We start from the raw sequence: 22,627 nt of genomic DNA on the forward strand, positions 1-22,627 counted from the left end.
CAAACGGAAGACCTCTCACTCTGACGGTTTTTCAAAACACTTTCAGGAACGGCTGGGGAAAATCTCCACAGGCCAACCAGTGGAAGGTAAAGAAGAAACATCAGTAAACGAATAAAGTGGATGCACTGAACCCTATAAACTTATGTATTCTATAGCAGAATTCCGACGTTTCTCTGCATTTTGTTCTCCAGCACAAAGGCTGTCAGGCTATGTAGAACACACTTCAAAGGCAGCAGCATGAGTTCTTAATATCTTTTTTTGCTTTCTTATTTCTTCTCTTTCAGCTCACACATCTGTCCCCACAATATACAATTAATAGTGCATTTTGTAGCATGTATCCTCTTTTAATGTAGCTGTCAGGCATATGCTTTTGTTATTTTTTCAAGTGCCACAACAAGTGTATTGTCAGCCTTTATTTCTCATTGTAAACTGTTATATCAGTAATTTTCAGTAATCTCCAAAGCCTTCCGTTAACAACATTTCATAAATCATATGGATTGGTTTTGTGTCAATGTGAATTTTTCAGAGGCACTTTCTCGGTTTTTCTTGTCTTTTCAATACATTTAGGCAGCCAAGAAAAGAAAATATTCACATTTAAGAAGCTAAAACAATCAGAAATCTGGTTTTACTGATGAAAAAAGCTTCAAACCGATTATCGATTATCAAAATAGTTGGCGATTAATTTAGTAATCGATTAATAATCGATTCATCGATTAATCGTTTCAGCTCTAATTCTAACATTTACCAAACTCACTGGAACTTTAAGTCTTTGTTCCGGGCAAAAATACTTAATACAATAATAATTGCATACAATATTATATCTCAATATGTTATTCACATTTCCATATATGACGTGTAAATACAAAATTATTATGATTATTCGTTAATATATATGAGTATTAATATATTCAGCGTAATCTTTTCATGTCACAGTTTTTAGGGTCTCAAAGCTCTGAAGTTTGGGAAGCTCTGCCTTAAACACCTTGTCTGTTAGAGTTAGTTGTGCTCCCTTTGAATAAACTTAGTAGGTTAACTTTTTCTAAAGCAGTGTGCTTGTAGAGTTCTGACTCCACAATTTTGTGCAAGAGCAAGAACTAAAACCACATGCATACAGAAGTCAAACCACTGAACGGTGCTTTTCTGCGTTCATTATCCATAATATTTGACACCTTTTATGTCCACTGTCCCAACTGTATTTTTGTATTGCTCGCTTGTCTACAAACAAACACATACTGAGTAGCAGCAAAAAATATAAAGTTTGTGTTTTATACCAGATTGCATTATTCCTTCCTCTTGATACTTTCCTGCGGGACATATACACTGAGAAGTGTAATGCTGCCCTCCACAGTTCAAAGTTATTAATCACAGTTAATCTTCATCATTCCTTAATTCATCTGGATTCCTCCTCTTTCTCAAAGCTCTCATGTCCTCAGTTGCCTTGCTCTTCTTCCAATTCAGGCAGGCTGTGCACAGAGGTGCAATGCTGCCCTCCACAGTTTGAAGCTCCACTTTTACTACACTTTATTTATTTTTTTTTAACATAAAACTACTAAATCAAATGCTGCAGAAAATATATCAAATAACGTCTGCAGCATCGCTCGCCAGTCAGGCATCTTAAACTTCAACAGACTTTATATTCGTACATAATATAGAATATATATATATGCATGAATAAATGTCTCAGACAAATTATTTTAAGGAAAAACACAGAAGCTCCAGGTGAGCCAGGTTTAAAAAACAACCACATGGAAACAAAACATGTTTAACTGACACAGACCATCTGGATGTTTTCCTATAATTTAATAATAATAAAAAAACATAAAGACATCACTCCATTGATTCTCTTTAATTCAAAGACATATCTTTTACAAAGCCAAGATTACGTGTTGTAACAATGCTTTGTTAATGTCAGAGGTAGGAGACACCTTTTCACAGGATACTCCCGAAACACAGGAACTAACAATAATCACAGAGCCATTATGTTATTGAGCACACTTAAAAAAGTATTCTTGAGGTAGCCACACATCTGACTGGACAGCATCAGTAATATATCTCTGAACTGACCCGCTGAGCATTTTTAAGGCCTTTTCATAGCACACATAAACAACGGCAAGGCACAGGAAAGAGTCAGGGCCAGAGTTCACCTTATATGTAAACTTGAGGCTTTCACATTTGAGAGCAGACATTTTAGGAGCAACTCTTCCAACAGCCCACAACCCCGTCACTTCTCAGCACTCATAAAGCCACATGGTAAAATATATCAGCACCTGCATACTCTAAATCTAAAACCCGCCCATCATTTTAATAATTCCATTAGTTTTAAACCACGCAGCCGAGTAAGGCTAAAGATAAAAAATGTAGTCTGAGATGACTTTTAATCCTAGTCAGTTCATTGTTCCAGGATGCTAGATGCTTAAAACAAGCATTGACAGGTTACATACAGTACATAGTTTTGTTGGGGATACACAGATTTTGTAGACAATTAAATGCCACCATTTCCACTGAAATACAACTGGAGCCATGTTAGATGGCGCGGGCACTCCTCAGTGACGACTCAGCAGCCCGAGAAATGCTGTGAAACGGACAATGCCAGGAAGGAGAACATCTAAACCTGTTGTGGCACCATCGGACACAATAAAATAACATACACTGTTTGTTTTAACAGGTTAGAACAAACTAAAGCTCAGGAAAATAAAGCATAAGTCACCTATAAAGCATAACACACATGCATAATGATCATTCTTGGAGGGAGGGGAGTTACAATTGGAATGGGTGTGTGTGTATGTCTGCAAAGCTACATATCTCAAGTTAAAGTGACGGGGAAAAATAAAAAATAAAATGCTTTTAAAATGCTGTCCAAATTCCAGATTTAGTTTAAAAATGGAAAAAAAGAAAGTGCAGAAACTAAAGTCGAGGCCCAACTCCGACTGAACCAAGTTTAAAGTCACCAGCGACGTTTGATTCAATGCTACGAGCAAAAGAACATTTTAAACTACTGATGCCAATTAGGGCTGCACAATTACTGAATACAGAAAAACCTAGTTTTCTGAAATATTTTGGATTTCGCAATGAAGATTATGAAGTGAAACACAGCTCAAACAGAGGAGCCATTTGTTTTAAAGCAGTTAATCGTCAAATCTCTAAGGTAAATGTGCAGCAACATCATTTTGACGTCACCATGAAGTGAACTTCCAAATCAGACCGACCTGAGATCTGTTAAAACAACATTGCACAGCCTGGGGCCAGATCTCAGTGAGGTCACTTTGGGGTTTTCTGTCAGAATTGGGCTGACAAACTGGGGGGAGGAGAATGAGCTGGAACCAACCCGTTCCCTGATTAAAATAACCTTTGTAAAAGAAGGCAAATTTACAACTTCTTATAAAGAAAAAGGACTCGAGAAATAATTCAACATAAATTGTGAAACAGCACAGGTAGGTTCTAGAGCGGAGGAAACTGATACTAGCAGGTTCTACAACAATGTATCATAAACATTAACCATTTCTAGACATCCAGGTAGAAAAATGATGCAACAGATAATGGAGCACATTTTGCTGGTTCCCCAAATGTGACTTCTAAACCATTTCAATAGCCCTAACCCTATAAGGTGCAATAATAGCAGCCACTTTGGGGATTATGTGTCATAATATCTGTAGTCTGCTGCTGTGTTTTCATATGGACCTATTTTTGTATTTTCCATATTTTTTAAACTCCAAAGTCGTGTTGTTTCACGTTCCTTTGAAGTGGGAGAAAAGCTTTGGTTACAGTGTGACCAAAGGTTGTCTTCAGACTCCCAGTTTATTTTCAAACTATCGGGAGACAATAAAACAATAACCAAATCAGGCTAAACAAATCAAGAAGCAAAAAACCTAAGACAAACTGAAGCTTAAAACACCCAATATGCTAACGTTTTTAGTTGAGACAAACATTTAAAAAATAGAAAGAGGGTTGGCTACTTGTGGTTAAGTGCAATTTCTCTTGCGTGGCGAGTGCTGGAGGGGCTTGTTGGCATCTGGAGGTCACTTAGTGGAAATGCTGCTGGCAGTGTATCTTCTCCTCAGCCTGGTCAAGGAGCTCTAGCATCTCATGGACGATGGCCTTCAGTGCGCGACCCAGGTCTTCCCCGCTGTAAGGCTTTCCGAGAGGAGGCACGTGGACGAAGGCAGAGCGACCGCGGCTCAGGTACAGAGACGTGTAGTAGGTGAAGTCACAGAGATATCTGTCAGGGAATACAGGAGAGCATTAAATAAATAAAATGGAATGTTTTTAGGATCCAGAGCATACATGAACCTTGTACCATACAATATAGACCAAGACATCCTGGCTAAACAATATCGCAGCATGGCAGATTCTAGCTTTTTTATTGTAGCTCATTGTGTATCAGTATCACCACACGTCAACAGAAAAGAACCAAGACATTTAAGTGCAGACAAAAATACATTTACCTGCCTGGTGGCAGCTTGGAATAACTTAAGAAATAGTGTAAAAATGTTGCCATGACACCTGAGTGCACTGTTAATATTCCAACTATATATCTATATTTTTTAAGTGTCTGTCTGTCCGTCAAGAGACGGCAAGGGCTGCGATTGGCCCTCAGGACATGCCGAGATAACGCTGCTCTGTGCCGGCCACTGTGCGCACCGAGCGTCCACAGAGATGGCGCTGATCACCGCTGGCAACGTCGCTGCCAAATTATAAATGCTTCATATCTTAATACACAAACCACATGTTTAGACTCTAAATGGCCAATTTCTTGCCCCAAATTATCTTAAAGCTGCATTCCGGGACATAGAAAAGTGAGAAACGGCCACTGTTTCAATGTTATACAGCTGCAACAACAACAACAGTCTTTCTCTCTCCGACACCATTGCTCACTGAAGCCAGAAGCACAACAACCTTGCGTAGCAACCCCAACTGATCGGGCTGAAAATTGCAGTGCGTATCGGGCACCACGACGGAGAACTATGAAGGCTCGAGGGGTCTCCGTGGTTACGCAGTTGGATAACGCATTACGCAGTTGTAGAAGTATACTGTGGCCTTTATTCTTTATTCTGTCCCTTCCCTCATGTTGCTACATCTTATTTTTACAGGCTACATGCAGCACGGCAGTGTCATCTTGTGGTACTGTCTCGTCAAAAATGTCTGTTGGGGAGGTTACGTATCAAGTCATTTGTAAAAAAAAAAAAAAAAAAGATTAATTGTTGACAGACATACTGTTCAATTGATTTATTAAATAATGTGTCTAAAATTGTGCCAAAGGTTTCATTAATACACAATGTTAACTACAGTTGACAACACCGCAACTCTTTTTATTTCACTAATATACCAGTATAAAGGTTCCCACATCTTGGTTGAGATCAAATTCAAGGACCAATTTTCCTAAAGTTCAAGGGTCAAATGTGTTGACAAAGCTTAAGATGGGAGGGCAACTTGTAAGAGCAGCTTCGCCGATGGTGTCCACTTTTATTAATTTGCAGCACACTCTGCATCTGGACAAGTGATTGTGCTTGGGATCTCGGGCAAGTCAGTCTTTGTCGATTTCTTTGGTGAGCCAGAAATCTTAGAATTTGCATTTCCCAGGCATCACGCAATTTGCTTTCTCTTTTTCGCTTAACGCTACTCGCTCGCTGTTCTGCATGGAATGTCATGTCAACGGTGAACAGAGATAGCAGACAGTGTCCACAACACCACTGATAATTACGATTTGACCTTCTTTCAGTTTGTTTCATTACCTCCACCATGTCTACACCAATGTTTTTTCTAACTCTTTGATTATAAAGGAAGGATTTTGATACATTTTTCAAGGATGTACAATAGGTTACGGCCCAAGGAAGAAATGATTATATTCAAGCAGAGCTGCAACTAACGATTATTTTCTCGATTAATCGTTGGTCTATAAAATGTCAGAAAACGTTAAAAAACATTGACCAGTGTTTGCCAAACCTGGAAATGATGATCTTGTTGAATGTCTTGTTTTGTCCACAAACCAAAATGATTCAGTTTTAATGATTTCTTTGTTATGTGTAGCAAAGAAACGAACAAAATATTCACATTTAAGAAGCTTAAACAATCAGAAATCTTGTTTTAATAATGAAAAAATCTGATAATCGATTAATCGATTAATTGTTTCATCTCTACGTTCAAGAAAATGTTAACCTTGCAAGCAAGGAGAATGTACTGCCACTGTGGAAAAACAATCAGCATTCACACTCAGAGTGATTACACTGATTCAACAACAACAGTCTTTCTCTCTCTTTCTTTCTCGGACGCCATTGCTCACTGTAGCCTGAAGCAGAACAACCTTGCGCAGCGACCCCTACTGATAACGCATACGCAGTCGGAGAAGTATAATGTGGCCTTTAGCCTTCAAGAAAAACAACAAATAATAACAAATAATAACCAAAAACAATGAGGCAGTGAAAGCTAGCTTTATTGTGGCTGAAGAAATCACCTGTGATTCAAAGTCTTTACCTGCCTGGTCACAACAGCTAGCTACGCTAATGCCAATTGAACATTTAAAAAATTGCGTTGTGCCTAATGAAGTCGCACAGTGTTTGTATTATGTTAGCCCCACGCTAATGCTTATCATAGCCTCGCTAGCTTACCTTTGGAAACAGGTTCGCCAAGTTAGCCGCAAAGTAGTAGCATGCTAATGCAAAATAAATATGTGCTCGCGCATTGGTGAATGGAATGAATGAATGTGTGGTACAGGGGTGAAGTGCAAAACAAAAAGGCCGTGAACTCGAAAAATAAAATTACCTTCCAGCATCTTTGGAGACAGACACAGCTACTCCCGGCCCTGAGGCGGTCACTCTCTTACAGACCGATTCCATGTCAATAACTGAGTCGATGCAGTCTGGACCTCCCACGATGCAACACTGTGAATCAGGACAGAAGCTGCTGTTGTCCAGACCCTTGTAGCCATGATTTCTGCCACACTTCTCCAACGTGACAGTGGTGGCCATGCCCGAGACTCCAACATGAACAACCAACTGGCAAAAGACACAATAATAACGACACAAAGTCAGAACGACACTTAAATTGCAGCGGCTCTTTCTGATCTGTTTCTACTCATTATATGAAGCTCAATTATTACGACAAATAAAGCATGTGGTCATTTCATTTCGTACAGTCAGTTTCTCTCGGCCTGCCAGTAACAGTTTTACACAGACCTGAGACCAGTAAGTGTAAAATCTGACCACACAATATGAACATCCTCTTACCTGTGGATGATACTGCTTCCATAATGAAGGAACCAAACTCTGGACTGTCTGGTACTCTACAGGAACCTCGTACACATGCAGGTCCACCTCACTGCCCAGTCCAAGCTTCTTTAGTTCCTAATAGTTTGAAGAAAAAAAATAAGCTAAAAGTCCTTTCACAATAACAAAGACGACATTTTTGATAAAGTATCAGGATGATGGCTATCTTTGCAGCCTTCTGGGGAAAAAACAAAACAAAATAACAAACATCTTTGAGCTGATGGAGTGGCCCAGATGTCACTGGAGTGCAGTTCTCTGTGACATGGAGAACTTCTTGTTATGACATGTGGTTAAAAGCTTCAGAATTGAACGTCGGAAGCTGTGACAGGATTTTGTTGTTTGTTATGTTTACAAGGACTATCTAAACCAGGGGTGCCCTTTGGGATTTGATAAAACCTTTAGAAATTACAAAACAAAAACATTTTGAAATTGAGTAAACTGAAGATCTGTCCTTTTTTCCCGTTATATACTGATATCTGTATATACTGATATCTGATATCAGTATATACTGAAAATAAAATAAAAATCACTATGAACTTAAATATTCAACCACATTCATGGATGAACCCAGCATGAGAAAAGCAACAAATAAAAGATGCAATCACACATAATATAAGTAAGATTAATCTGTATCCAAGTCAAAGCCATTTGACCAACACCTCCCCCAATCTCCCCCGCAGGACAAATAGCTCTGGACACTGACCCCCACTTGTATTGAAAAGAGGTTTGTCTGACCACGTCTGTGACCCCCGTCACAAAGCGGCCTTTTGTTTGCGTTTAATATCCTTATCAAGTCCGTCTAGACACCCTGACAACCACCATCATCCCCCACATGCAGTTTCCCCAGCACGAGCACAGGGAGCCTCTGAGGCGCACTGCTGCGTGCTGTGAAGCCGGCATCAGCGCATCATGTAACCATCATGCAAACACATTCAAAGACTTGACATATTTTTTTAATGTGTGTAACATCTTGGAGCTGGTTAGTGGAATTATTTTCCCTTAAAAACAATAAGTAATATCCCAGTTTGAGCATGTCTAGAGTGGATTACCAATAAACTGACTGCACATTCAAATCCCCAGACATTTTCATCTTAAAAGGATAAATTATATTATTTTTTGTCAAGGTATTTTTTTTATTTAATAGACAGAAATGGAGGGATGAAACATTACCTGTACTGCTACCCAGCTGGCATTGACCGTGTGCTCTCCAAATGGCCCAAAACCTACAAAAACAAAGGAGTTATTTCAGTTTCATAGTTGAAAATGCTGTCGTGCTGTGCAGGTGCAGGTTAAGTTACCGGTGATTTAAGGGAGACATCGTTTTTTATTGCAAATGCAAAAACATTAATTCTACAGACAGGATTACGTGCACATTGGGTCTGTGCTAGTTGAGCAGTTTTCTGTTATAATAAGTGCACGTAAATTCTACCCAGTCCACTGTTGACTTTAGCTGAAAGAGCTCTTGGCCCAATATGGATATTTAAATGTTTTGCTTTTAATTTGAATGTTGAAGGCATTTGCAATAAGACTGCATACTGTATATTTTATCTATAACCAGCTGCGTGCATGTCTCTTTCAATTTTATCACAAAACACATCCTTATTGTTTTCTATTCAAATAGACTGAGCTGCTATGTGCAGGGCCTAAACATGTCACTCTTCTTGAACATTCAGTGTGAAATCAACTACTAACACTACAAATGATCTCTCTCTTTCTCTGCACAACTCCATTTGACACACCACAAAAAAAAGCAGCAGCAGCAGACGATGGACATTCACCAAGGCTTGTTTATACAGGAATCTATAACCGATCCCCCCACCACCACATTTGCGAGGGTCAGCAGGTCCCTAGGGGCTGGGTGGAGGGGGGGGTCAGTCTGTCTGACAGGCTGCTGAAAAGGAGCAGCGAGAGGGGCCAGCAGCTGCCAGGCGGCCAGCTATTGTGAAGGTGCTGTTCCCAGGCAATCTCCACATCTTCGATCAGCTGGGACTGCCAGCTTCTGGACCCCTTTGTGTCTGAAAAACACCAAGTCACTGTCTCTAACTGAGTGCAGGCAGACTTAAGTCTGGATATTCTTTCACTTCTGTTTGACGACACTATATTGACGGTTTATTATTTCTAAAAAAACAAACGGCTTGTAAAAACACACTGCTACGACTACGAATTGTGAGACAGATTTAGCATATTTTAGTGCATAGTTAAAGAAATTATGGTAATCCATAATAAACAATGGCATATCAATACCAGGGGGCACAACCATGAATTGATTATTGGTTCATGTGTTTTAGCCTTATTAACCACAGTGTGTACAGCTCTGTGGACACAGTGGTTGAAGAGTGTTGAGAGCAAGCGTCATAATAGGTAAAGGTCTCAATGCCAGGTAGTGAAAGAATAACTTGTTAGAAGTTATTAAATATTCTAGTTAAACTATCATGTGCCGGTAACTATTGTCAGCTTCACAACTAAAGCTGTAATCATTGTCTTGTGCAGACACTAATACACACGTACATAATATAAAGTTGTAAATAGTAGCTTTGACACTATAAGCAAAATGGCTGTGATTTGTAATTGGAATATTTGGATTTACGACTTTCTTATGAGGGAAAACAACCCTGGCGAATCATGTTCCATGTTTATTGTTGCACACACGCAGTGTGTTTACCTCTGTCAATTGCATTGTTTCACTTGGCCTTTTCCCCCGAAGAGACAGGAAACAAGGAGAAAAACAAACAAACAAAAAGATTTTTCAAAGGCTGACAGTAGCCTGTCGTCATGCTAACAGCATACCTGAACACAGCGGTGTACTGTTTTTAACACAGCACACAACGCGTTTCTCCGGTTGTCTTATGAAAAGGAGCAGGAAGAAGCAGGGGGATTGCCTGACGCCATTTACTGTCATCTCCACAACTTTTCCTCCACTTCGGCCGCGACAAAAGAACACAACAGCGTGTGAGAGAAACGTACGAACCTGTGACGACCACCGTTCGTTTACTGTTGTCCATCTCCCGTCCCGTGACAGAGGGTCCGCTGCTTCTGCTGTCGGTCTCTATTTCGATCCACGACCGTGAAGAGAGGCTCGGTGAGCGACACAGTTGACGGCTCCTTCGGGCTCAAGCTGCTGAACCGCCCGGTGTCCCCCTGTTTCAGCAGGCTGCGTGAGACGTGACGTGATGACGTCAACAACCGAAGGGGAGGGACTCGCTGCTTGGAGTATATGGCAAGCCGTTTTAAGTTTTAACATTTAATTGCTCGTAGGCTGGTGGATATGTATTAGAGATATCTGTAATTCAATTCTTACTCGTCAAAAAGAACATTTCAAATATCCACAATGACATTCTTCCTATCCACAATTGTCATTTCAGATATCCACAACGTCATTCTTCTGAGGACAAATTACGTCACTTTTGCCATTCATGTGTATTGGGCTTTCAGTTTCAGATATCCACAACGTCATTCTGGATATCTAGAATGAACATTCTGGATATCTGCAATATAATTCTTACTAGGAGAAACTCCCATTTCAGATATCTTCAATCCAATTGTTCCACACATACTCAGTATTGTAAAGTACAAATACTTTGTTACTGTACTGTATACAATTAACATATCTGTACTTTACTTTAATTGTTGTTGTTGATAATATTTCTGGCAACTTTTACTCCACTACATTTTCTCTATCTTTGTTACTTGTTATAAGTAACTACCAAATAAATCATAAGAAGAAGAGTTGGTAATGGAGCAACTCAAACATAAAAGAAAGACCGTCTCTTTTTTTGTACAACATATTTTATTTGTAATAAAATTCCTCATTCATGTAAACCAAACAGACAGACCCCAAACCCAATTTAGATCATTATTTGCTGATCTAATATGGCACTACAATTAAAGGGAACATCAAAAACAGAAAATGTGGTGTTCTGTTTTGTTGTTTTTTAAAATCATAAATATAATGAGAAATGTTTCTTTACTATAAATCTGCAACATGAGCAAGTGTCTTGGTCAAGGACACATAGAGACATATATAGACTAGCAGAGCCAGGAATTGAACCAACAACCTTCCAGTTGAAAGAAAACGGCTCCTTCGTAACTCCTCACTATTTTGATACTTACTTCTAAAACTTAAGTACATTTTTATTAATTTTACTCAAGTAATATTATAAAAAGCAATTTCAACTTCTACTAAAGTCTTTCTCAGGAAAGATGATTGTATTTTACTCAAGTATCCATTTTAGGTAATCTATACAAGACTGAATATTTGTATAGTATTATACTGTTATTAATACAAGCAGTATCGTGAATTGTAGTAGAAATTAAACTAATTTCAATATTTTAGCTATAATATAGCAACAATAAAACTAAAACTAGTAAAAAAAATAAACGTGTTGTCTTTTTTCCCCTGCTCCAAACTCCAGCCTTGCAGTTACCAAACGTCATTATTACTCAAACGAGAAGAAACGTTGCGTATGTTTGACTGTAGGGGGCAGCATCTTCAAATGAGTGCATTATTTTGCACTGGAGCACCGGAAGCTCACCGTGAGTCAAAGACGGACGTAAAGAAATCGTGTCAGGCCAAGACAGAAACACATTTATATACTTTATCACAATGGTGAGTAATTTAAATCGCGGGGAGAGAAAACAAAAACGTGTGTTTATCTCTTTTTGATTATCCGTAGCGCGTAATGATCGAAGGAATTGGTCCTAATTACACCCCCGTGTCTTTATGATACCCGGTAACACCACGCAAGCTAAGTGACGTTAGCTTATTAAGCTAATGTAAAAAACAGATATTGCATAGTGTTTGGTTGTCCTTTTGTTGTACTAGTACAGCCCGCATTTTATATTGTACATGCCAGTTCATATTGTGCCGTATCTTACTAGTTTAAGACATTAACAATTGTAGATACACACAACCAGTTATACGAACAAATGATTACTTAAATTGTTATTTGAAGGTTTTAGCTGATTGGGGTGAACTGGCTTCTCACTAGGCTGCTAACAGACAAGAAACCTTAGTGTGTATGTATACATCTGGTTCAGTGTATCTACAATTGTTAATGTTTTAAACTTAGTAGTATACGACAAATGTCAGTATTAGGTTTAAGTCTAAGGTTTCTTGTCTAGAAGCAGTCGTAGTGAGAAGCCAGTTCACTCCAATGAACGTAATCCTTTAAATAAGAATTGAAGTATCTGTATATTAATATGTATTTTCTTCTGTTTATAAAGGTAAAGACATTGAGAGTCCTTGAAAATAATTCTTAATTCTTATTATTCGTTATTATCACCCTATGATTGGGTTCCACTAATTTCTGTTTTAAAATGTTGCTGTGAACAGCACAGAAACTTATGTAAATCAAAGGTATTTCTAATGTGCCAGGCAGCTGGGTCTGACTACTGCCCTGTTTTAATTGTAGTTCCGGTTGTCCAAAGTATTAAATAATGTTGATGGCAAGTGAATCCTTTTTTCTGACATTTTGCAGCTTCCTCTATCCCTGCTTAAGACTGCCCAGAACCATCCTATGGTAAGGAGACTCAGAATTCTTTCTGCTGTCAAAAACCTGTACATATATTGAATGATTTATAATCTAGCATGATTTCAGCGTATCACAAATTTCAGTCTAATACAAGTTAATAATTATACTGTGTACCTTTGTACCTCAGCTGGTGGAGCTGAAGAACGGGGAGACGTATAACGGTCACCTGGTCAGCTGTGACAACTGGATGAACATCAACCTGAGAGAAGTCATCTGCACCTCCAGGGTAAAGCTAACCTCTGCTTTTGCATTTCACTGTTGATGATGTTTCCTAATGATAGAGGGCATGGTCGATTTTTCTGTGGTCCAGTGTTGGCATGTAGCCCCCCATTTTTCCTTTCACCCCAACTAACTTTGAATCTTTGAGTTTGGTTCTGCCAGAGATTTCTTCCTGTTAAAAGTTTTTTTGTTTCCATTGCTTGCCTATTGTGTGAACTGTTGGGTTTCTCTTTTCTCTCTATAAGACTGTAAGGTTTAGCCTTACCATGTCAATTGCCCTGAGGTGAAGTATGTTGTGGTTTGGCGCAGCACAAATACAATTTGATTTGATTTAGCGGTTTCACTCCTCTCTGACAGGATGGAGATAAATTCTGGAGGATGCCTGAGTGCTACATCAGAGGAAGCACCATCAAGTATCTGCGAATCCCAGATGAGATCATCGATATGGTGAAGGAGGAGGTTTTGTCAAAGGGCCGTGGGCGTGGTGGTGCCCAACAAAACAAACAGCAGGGCAAAGGAAGGGGGGGAGGAGGTGGCCGAGGTGAGTGATTACTCCTTGCTGATCAGATGTTTGTTGGACAGGGGTCTGTCTGCAAAAGAGATGCACAAAAAGTCAGAAGTAATACAAGACTGTGTTGGCAAGATGGAAGATGGGATGAAAACAACAGTGACACCCTATTTAATAGTTTAAATGTTAGGGCTGTAATCGACCAAAGCAATTCTTTTGCTCAACTAAAGCCCTGAAATTTTGATTAAAAAAAACGACTAATTGGGAGGGAGGGGGAGGGGCGCGGTGTGCTTTGGGAGTCCTGCTATTTTAATTTGAAAAGAGCCGCAGTTCAACAGAGCCTCAAATGAAAAGCTCAAAATTCACATCTAATTAATGGCAGCGCTAATCTGTCTGTTGCTCATGAGCCACAGAGCACAACAACCCACTGGAGTGGACTAAACCAAAATAGTGGAAAACAAGGGGGGTGTTCTCTGAAAACACGCTGTTACCTGTGAAACAGGGGTGCTGACTTTACAGCCCTATTAAATGTAAATATGTTAGGCATTTTTCATACAATTGCAGCACAAGTTGATAGTTTTACCAGAGATGATTTACTTTAATAAAATAGCCATTTGTTTTTACTTTATAGGTTGCTAACTTTTCAGCCCAATAGGGTCATTAACCGTGACCTAAACCTAACCCTTATCACGTGATACTGATTTGAAGTTCTGCCCCCTGCTTATAGTCCTGCCCACTTGTAGTTTCAGCCCCTCGCTTGGAGTGTGCAGATGTATACTATTTTATTTGTTGCCACAACATAAATATTAGCAGGACACTGTCGGTCACACAAAATCCAGCTTCTGCCTGAGCAACGTTTGTCACAGATGTTTCAATTGCTTTGAAATGTCTCTTTGTAGGTCTGTTTGGTGGCCGTGGTAGAGGAATGAGCGCCGGCCGGGGTCCACAACAACAGCAGCAGCAGCAGCAACAGCAGCCGCAGCTGTCTGATAAGAAACCAGGCAAACCTCAGGGGATGAAGAGCCAGCACTGACCGATGACATTACACCTTTAACAGCACATCCTTTTATTCAGTCATTTATTCCTTCAGTACATGACATGTTTTCTTCGGCTCAGATCTTTGTCAGGCCTGACAGCTGCAGAAACCACACAGGGGGAAGCTAAGAGAAGCTGTGCATTTGCACTGAATTTTGTTTTTTTTAGCAATGCTATGTTGGTATGAACATTTTTGTGGCCCTAAACCAGTGGATCAGCACTACCAATCTGTAACATGTGTCCTTAAATATCCTAAACCACATGTAGTTATTCAACTTGTAGCTCTTGGTCGGTTGGTACACTGGAATGAGGCTTTTTTTTTTCTCCTCATGTAGTGTAGATTGGTGAAAGGACTGCACGGCCCCAACTTTTTTGCTTGACTTTTTCTATTCCTTAAATTGGCTCTTTATTTCTGTGTTCTTCGTGACATACTGTTATTTTGAAAAAAATTTTGTTGGGCTTAAATCGCAGCAGGTGAACTTTAAACAAGCAGTCACCAGATGAGAATTCAGTCCCTAAAACAACTCTTCTGTTCAATAATAATGGTTCATGTGGATGATGGAAACAAAAGTGTCTCATGTTCATTAGTCTGATATGGATGAGTCCAACATTTGTTGCGTTGGTTGGATTTCATTTTATTTTTGTAACGAAAGACATTGTTGTAATTTATTTACACAAAAACATGAGAATAAAAGAACTTTGTTAAAGCATTAGCGTTTCTTAAGGAATCATCTGTTTAAAGATTCATCTGAAATTGTCAGATTGTCTGGGATACATTTTTGGATCACCCTAATTGTTCAATTTGAAGTCTACAGTGAAAATCTGTTTCGGACAAAATTTAAATATAAGCAAAATATAAGCTCTGCCAATGAGGTTCTGTTTTTGACCACATTTTTGCAGCAGAACTCTGAAGTTAAATACATATTTTGATGAAACCTTCTGGAGATTTGGGCTACAGCCCAATGACTAATTTTGGAAGTAACTAATCCAAAGAAAATACATTCAAATGCTGTAATCACCAAAAAAATAAATATATTTATTGATGCAGTAAAAGTTTAGACTTTAATCTCAAAACCACAATAAATATGGCTGAATGTCTAATTGGGGGGTGTTTAGCTTCCTGTTTCATTCGTTTTATTTTATTTTTTTATAATAGAAACTCACAGTAAATAATAATCCATTCAGGCTATCACACATTTTACAGACGGTCCTTTTATTCCCTGTAATTCTCTGCCTGTCCAGCAGATGGCACTATTGAGCCTCCCTGCCTCAGTCATCATCGTCAGTACATGCTTGTGTTCCTCTCTAGTGTCTTTGTGCTGCTGCTTGTTTGGACTTGACTGATGTTGCTCAGTTTTTGTTTGCCTCCAAACCTGAAAGTGAAAGTTGTTGTTGTTTTGTTCCGATAGTGTTCTATTTAAGTTCTAGATTTACAGATGTAGGTGTCCATGTTGTTGAAAGGTTACTGGTGCATTACCAACAAGACAGAAAGCAGTGACTTTTTTCTGAGAAAAGTGTTCCTACACTGGACCCTTTACAGTCAGCAACAACACTTAAGAGTGTTATGAGCTTCAAAACACAACGCTTTGATGAGTGGGTTCACATATTGTTTGAATCTTTTTGCAGAACACATGAGGACACAACACATAAGTGCATGCCGGTGATTCTACAAACACTCCTGCAGACTGCAGATGCTTTAGATGAACTATACTTAATGTGATCTCACTCAAATACATCACTTTTAATCCCCAAACATTCACCAAATATGATTTACTGGGTAAATGTATTTGATTCACCAGTCCAAAGATTGTCCGATGTAATTAAGTAAATACTCCATCTGTGCCTTGATACCAGTTTACATCAAGACATTAACAAGATAAAGCAAATCCACAATTCTGTTTTGCTTTAGCTCAGGGTATGTAAAGATAAAACAGATGTGAGGACGCAGAGAAGACAACTGGAATAATGAGAAGAAAAGAACAAGACCTGAGGGCAGAATAACATTTACATTTTATTCAAATGTAGCATTATGTCTTTGCCAATGCGGCTGTACTGCCCAAAGGTCGTTTTTTTTTTTTAATGCAAGTGAAGTGAAACATCAAGATAGTTTACATTTATTTGAGGGACTGAATTTCAACATAAAAAATACATTCATGCATAAAATCTAAAATGGCAATTGTGAGGAAGGAAGTTAACACTATTTCCCATTCCTCTGAGGTCTGTGTTCAGGGAGCGTGTTAAATCATATCATCTCACTGCTGAATTGTTGACCATGGTAACAGGCTTGGACCGTGTGTGTGTGTTCATTGAGTCCTCCTCCTTTTCTTTACCGCCTACACATTTCTACCGCACACACAATGCACAGACCAGCCAATCACACCCCTTTCCCTTTTCTACTGCGTTTACCTGCGTCACCCTGCATGTGTTGCCATGGTAATGACTGATGCTCCCCCCACATTTTGTGTCTCTCTGCTGCTTCCAGTCTGAAGATGAGCGCTGGCTGGCTTGTGGCTGGTGATGCAGGCAGGGCTGCAGACGTCATCACTTCCCTTGGGAAGGAGGCCTATTTTTACCACTGGGCACAAAGCATACCGAGCTACCCGGCATATTTATGGACCCACGTCTAATCCCGGGCTGCCGGGAAAACATTTCTCCTGACACTTTGCATCTCTGTTCCTTTCTCTCCAGTCAGTCGTGTTCTCTTTGATTCATTTGTTTTTGCCTGAATTGAAATGGCAGCATTTGTCTGTTGCTCTGTTTGATACTGTATGTGGTATTTTACACTCATACTCACCCCAGTCCCTGGGGAGCATCACAGCTCTGAAGCTGGCAGAACTACTTACACACTAGGACACACTAGTTGCCTGTTGTAAAACAACTGTAAAGGAAGTCAGCATGAATTCACTTACAGGTTTCAGACTGGTCATCCTGAAAGCAGGATTTTTCTACTTCCTGTTGGTGCAATGTCATAAGTAGAGGGGTCAATAATTGCGGTAACGTTCCAAACCACTACCACATATCACCAGTATGCTGAGTATACCTATAGGAGGTCAATCTGCTTATTCATACCATTGACACAATCAGCCATAATTATATTCACAGCCTATATTCAACATATATCCATATTTAAAAAACCTGCACAACACATTAAATTCTACTGTTTCTTATGAAGTTTCAATAGTTAACACTGTTAAAATTCCACTTGAAGCCTCAAGTCTCCACAACAGAGGGCTACTTAATGTCACCATAAGGGAGATATGGTTCATTTTGCATCATAACTACCTTTTTATATATTGTTCCAATATATTGTTTTTATAGAAATATCATGATGGAATATGATATAATTTTAAGCTCATGTTGCCCAACCCTGACCTGAACAGTTCATTGTGACACACGGGAGATGAACACTTAAGCAAATAATAAGGTTTATTCCCTGTAAATGTGCAAACGTATATAATTAAATAGCAAAAATGAAGTTTACAATTTAACATTATAAAGCATTTATTATGTTTTGATGAGTAAAATTGGCAATTTTATAGATCAAAAAGTAAATCTATGGCACAAAAATATTTAAGACATCCTGAAACCACTCTCTTGGCCTTAACTGGGTCATAAAGACCATAAATGTTTGAACATTTACCTGTATGATTTCAAATGTACATGTAGTGTAAGTGTTTTTACACCATGTAAAGCAGGGTTTCTGGGAGCCACTGTCCTCCCAGGACCAGGAGTGACAAACCCTGATGTAAAGGAATGGTTGGGTAAGTACTACACTCTTAGACATAAGGGTTCCAAAAGGGTCATTCTACAAGGGCTGAGGTTCTACCTGGAACCATTTGCTTCTGAAAAACCCTTTCCCGAAGAAAGAGTTTTTCAAGGGTTCTTGGTAACACTAATGGTTCCAGTAAGAACCATTTTTATCCAGAGAACCATTTAAAACCCCTTTTTTGGTGGTACCAGGTGGAACCTTTATTAAAAGAGTGTACCCACACACACATGCATGCATTTTTGTACAGCCTATTAGTGAGGCAACTCATAAATATAATTCATTCCACAGCCCCTTACTCTAACCGTAACCATAACTAAACACCTATAGCCCTAATATACATCTAATTGTAACTTTAACCCTGATGAAGCTCTTTAAAATGACGAGGAACAACCAGAATGTCCTTACAAAGATGGTTTAAATCAAATGTGTTCTCACAGTCTCTTAGACACACACGCACACACACATCCTAGGTTACTACATCCCCCATGAGTGTGGAACCTCACCTACATAGTGAAAGTACGTCATCACGCTGAGTGGAGCAGCCTGGTGGGTGCAACTTAAACACCAGCGAACAGGGATAAACTATCACCCTATATATATGTATATATATAAACATATATATACATATATATACGTATATATATGAATGTTATATATAAGTTAAATACCTCTAAAAAATAAATAGATTGAGCCATAATGTGGTTTCATTCTATTTGAAGAGATCTGATCATTCTTCCCTCCTTTAATGATGAAAGTATTTCTGGTGAGAGAAAAACACAGGACATGTAGCAACAGGTAACAGAAGCAGCTAAAGAATGATGAGTGCTTAATCCTGAACCTCACCACCTCCAAAGTCCTTCACATGAACCCCGGGACAGTTGATAAACGTTGACAGTAATGTTAAATTAGTTCATCAATGATTTTTTTTCAAGATGTATTTCATGACATTATTTTCCTGACCCAAAGTGATCACAGGCTCTCAGTGAGTGCTGCAGAAGAAAATTAGGAGATTATGCAAAGCTTTGTTTGGCATCTGCTTTTCTTTTGCACTGATCAGAAGAATGTGTGGAAAGATTCACACGATATTTCGTGACATCCGTGATAACTCATCAAACAGGCTTCACTCTCTGACTTCACAGTTTAAGTGTCAGTTGAAAGCAAAGGACTCTTAAATCCTTCAATGTAGCTTCTTAATTTGCTCTCCATTTGGTGCTTTTAATCACATAATATGTGACACTACAAAAGTGATCTCTTGTTCTGTGACACAACAGAAGATATAGCCGTGAGAGTGCAGACCTTCACCGAGGCACTGAAAACACTGCTTCTTCTGAATTTCATAAGAATCAGTGTTTAAAGGCGCATTATGTAATAAATCTAAAGCAACTGGTCATAAAATCCTCCTAATATGTCACAGAGACTCAGGAATAATGTTCATATAACAAACTGAACTCACCAACAACAACAGTACAGCCAAAATATTTGCATTAAAAATAATATTTTGTAGACTGCAAATCATGTTTATGTTTTGAAATCATGTTTTCGGCATGTGGCGCCACCTACTGCCGTCTAACAATCATTGCAGTTAGCAGAGTCTCAGCTGCCGAGCAACCACAGTTGCCAGTTACGTCAAAAAAAGGAAACCTAAAAGACCTTGGTATTTTGAATTTGAATGTAGTTTTTGGCCACATTCTTACATATGGCACCTTTAATTTTTGCTCACAGGTAGTCAAACTGATGACAGAACAGCGGGAACAGCCCAAATGTCCTCATGATGGTTCTGTCAAAATGACTAATGTCATTAGAGGTTAACTTATAATTACAATGTAACCACGTACAGTGAGCTCATATGTGTGAAACGAAGTAAAAATACTTCATGTTACTGTACTTCAAAATTTACTTTATTTGTTTTTTCAAACTTTTACTCCACTACATTTCCTCTAACTATCTTTGTTACTTGTTACTACCAAATAAAATCAGAAGAAGAAGAGTTGGTAATGATGAACTCTTATACCCAATCACACACTGCAACATGGGACATGCACAACCTTTCAGTTGAAAGACAACTCGCCTTACCACTGATCCACCATGGCTCAATCCTAACTCCTCACTTTTTTAATACTTCTACTTCTAACTTAAGTACATTTTATATCAGAAAATGACTTTTGATACTTACCTACAATAAATGTCATATACTTTAAGATGTTTACTTAACTAATATTTTTTTTTTTTTTAAAGTGACTTCAACTTCTGCCAAAGTCATTTTCTGGTAAGTACTTGAAATTTTAGTTACTTATACAAGACTGGTGAAACGAGGAGACGCAACACGCCAAACATAGACACACAAGTCTCATTCTGAGGGACACAAATACAATTCCTATGTAATTAATACATCATTTTGAAGTTAATTTTTATTTTTATGTCTGATAGTTCCCTTTACAGAATCCTACATACTGGACCTGTTCACATTCTTTACACTTTTATTCACACAAGTACAAATATCGAATAAAAGTCATAAAAATAACCAACACTGAATAGCAGATCATTTTGATTATTTAAATGAATGAATGGGAAAATGAAAGAGTGTGTTCTAGAGAGCCTCTGTACATCCATTATCAGTTTCTGTTTTCTTTCCCTCACAAACACATGCTCAGCTCCCCCCACCCCACCGTGCACACTCGACACTTAATATTCAGCTTTCAGACAAAAATATCTCCCCTTTCTTGGTTTACCTCCACCCACCTCCATTTCCGCCACAGCATAAGGAGATGTGACATCACAGGCTCTGTCATGTGATCCACCCGCAGAGCGCTCTGCACTGATGGATAGGATCTTCCTTTGACGCACATACATCCTCTCTGTAACCCTTTACGAGCCGGAGGGGGAGTGAATGAAACTAACAGGGAGCGTTAACCCCTCGACAAGATGGCTGATTATTTTTAGATCACTTCATTGTTAATTGATTTGCTGCCGAGCTCTGTGGATCTGCATGTTTATGAGAGGGAAACGGGGCCAAAGGAACAGGTTACACATAGTTCAACACATGTTTGGTGATTCTACAAGTGTATAGAAGGGTATTGGATTTATATTAGCAAAAATCTGGGGAAAAATCTGGTAAATCCTGACAAAATCATCTTTGAACTGAACTGATTAATCCAAAGTGCATTTATCATGTGTTTTGTCAGATGGCACAGAGGCAGATCCAGAGGAAGTGTCGAAATCTCATCGGTTTCAGATTCAACTTCTCCATATTTGGTTGATTCAACAGTGTCTTAGCAGGAACCTTATCTGACCACAACCTTTCCAGAAAAGACACCAAACATCTCTTTTCTTTAACACACACGTCTCATGTACCGTCTATATGCTTCTTAGTATAAGGCAAAAATATTACTACAAAAATGTGTATCTAGGTTTTATGCTATCATGAACAGCAGTCATTTGTCATTTCTCACTTTCACATCAAACCCTGATGTAACTTCTCCCTGTTTTAAATGTATCTTCAACTATTGTGAGTGTTTTATTCCCCCGATAATAAAAACAAGCTTTCTTACTTTTCAGCTTCTCTAAGGTGAATATTTACTGGTTTGGCTGGAAATCGCCAAAACTGAATCTTTTTGGTTTGTGGACAATAAGACATTCAAGAACATCATCATCATTTCCTGGTTTGGGGGAAAACACTGATCAACATTTATTCAAATTTTACAGACCAAACATACTCGAAAAATGTTCCACAGATGAAAATAATCCTTAGTTGCAGCCCTTAACAGGACTGAGACCAAATGAAAAATGAAGTGGAGTCAGATCCTCTTGGTCCTGATGATTGCTATAGTGCTAATAAAGTCTAAAGATGGCAGCATATTTCACCACTTTTCAGATCACTTCATTAGCTATGAGCATTTACAAGAACTGAATAATGAATGTCTGCTCCATAAACCTCTGAGTAGTTCAAGTCCATAAGCCTCACGTATCTTTCACAGTCCACCTGTGATTAATGACCTGCTTTATGATCTGTGAAAATATCATAAATGTACACTTTTTTTGTGTTTATTATTTGATGTACTGTGCTGTAATTCTTTGTAATTTTATTTCATCAGATTATGTGAGCTGGTTATTAAGTCTGAACTGAATTGATGGTAGGGATGGAAATCGGACTGATATCGGTATTGGTAAATAGTCAAGTTTGTGATGTCGGTATGGTTAGATACTAAAGCTTTGATAGATGCTTAAGTTTGTGATATCGGTATTTGTAGATACTCAAGTTTGTGATTTTGGTATGGTTAGATACTGGAATTTGTGATTTTGGTATGGT

General features: G+C 38.7%; 2 protein-coding genes across 2 annotated transcripts; one reads left to right on the forward strand and one right to left on the reverse strand.

The window, feature by feature from the left end:
- Nucleotides 1-1,935: 1,935 nt before the first annotated feature.
- LOC310925922 (pyroglutamyl-peptidase 1-like) lies at nt 1,936-10,376 on the reverse strand. The gene is made up of 5 exons (XM_083887988.1): nt 10,228-10,376; nt 8,430-8,482; nt 7,221-7,337; nt 6,757-6,989; nt 1,936-4,216 (listed from the first exon to the last, which is right to left on the reverse strand). Exons 1-5 carry the CDS (start codon nt 10,259-10,261, stop codon nt 4,021-4,023), a joined length of 633 nt encoding a protein of 210 aa, XP_083744114.1. The 5' UTR covers nt 10,262-10,376; the 3' UTR covers nt 1,936-4,020.
- A 1,392-nt stretch (nt 10,377-11,768) lies between these two features.
- lsm4 (LSM4 homolog, U6 small nuclear RNA and mRNA degradation associated) lies at nt 11,769-15,250 on the forward strand. Its single transcript, XM_083887482.1, has 5 exons — nt 11,769-11,865; nt 12,737-12,778; nt 12,918-13,016; nt 13,367-13,550; nt 14,417-15,250. Exons 1-5 carry the CDS (start codon nt 11,863-11,865, stop codon nt 14,548-14,550), a joined length of 462 nt encoding a protein of 153 aa, XP_083743608.1. The 5' UTR covers nt 11,769-11,862; the 3' UTR covers nt 14,551-15,250.
- Nucleotides 15,251-22,627: the final 7,377 nt, after the last annotated feature.

Source organism: Microchirus variegatus (assembly GCF_963457635.1).
Source record: "Microchirus variegatus genome assembly, chromosome: 4".
Lineage (NCBI taxonomy): Eukaryota > Metazoa > Chordata > Actinopteri > Pleuronectiformes > Soleidae > Microchirus > Microchirus variegatus.

Excerpts from the sequence above, each read along its gene's own strand:
- LOC310925922 (XM_083887988.1), bottom strand. The coding sequence starts at position 10,261 with ATGGACAACAGTAAACGAACGGTGGTCGTCACAG. Across the intron at positions 7,338-8,429 it reads CCAGCTGGGTAGCAGTACAG|GAACTAAAGAAGCTTGGACT; the intron begins GTAATGTTTCAT and ends TCAAACTATTAG. Across the intron at positions 6,990-7,220 it reads GGAAGCAGTATCATCCACAG|TTGGTTGTTCATGTTGGAGT; the intron begins GTAAGAGGATGT and ends GTCTTTTGCCAG.
- lsm4 (XM_083887482.1), top strand. Across the intron at positions 12,779-12,917 it reads CTGCCCAGAACCATCCTATG|CTGGTGGAGCTGAAGAACGG; the intron begins GTAAGGAGACTC and ends TTTGTACCTCAG. Across the intron at positions 13,017-13,366 it reads AAGTCATCTGCACCTCCAGG|GATGGAGATAAATTCTGGAG; the intron begins GTAAAGCTAACC and ends CCTCTCTGACAG.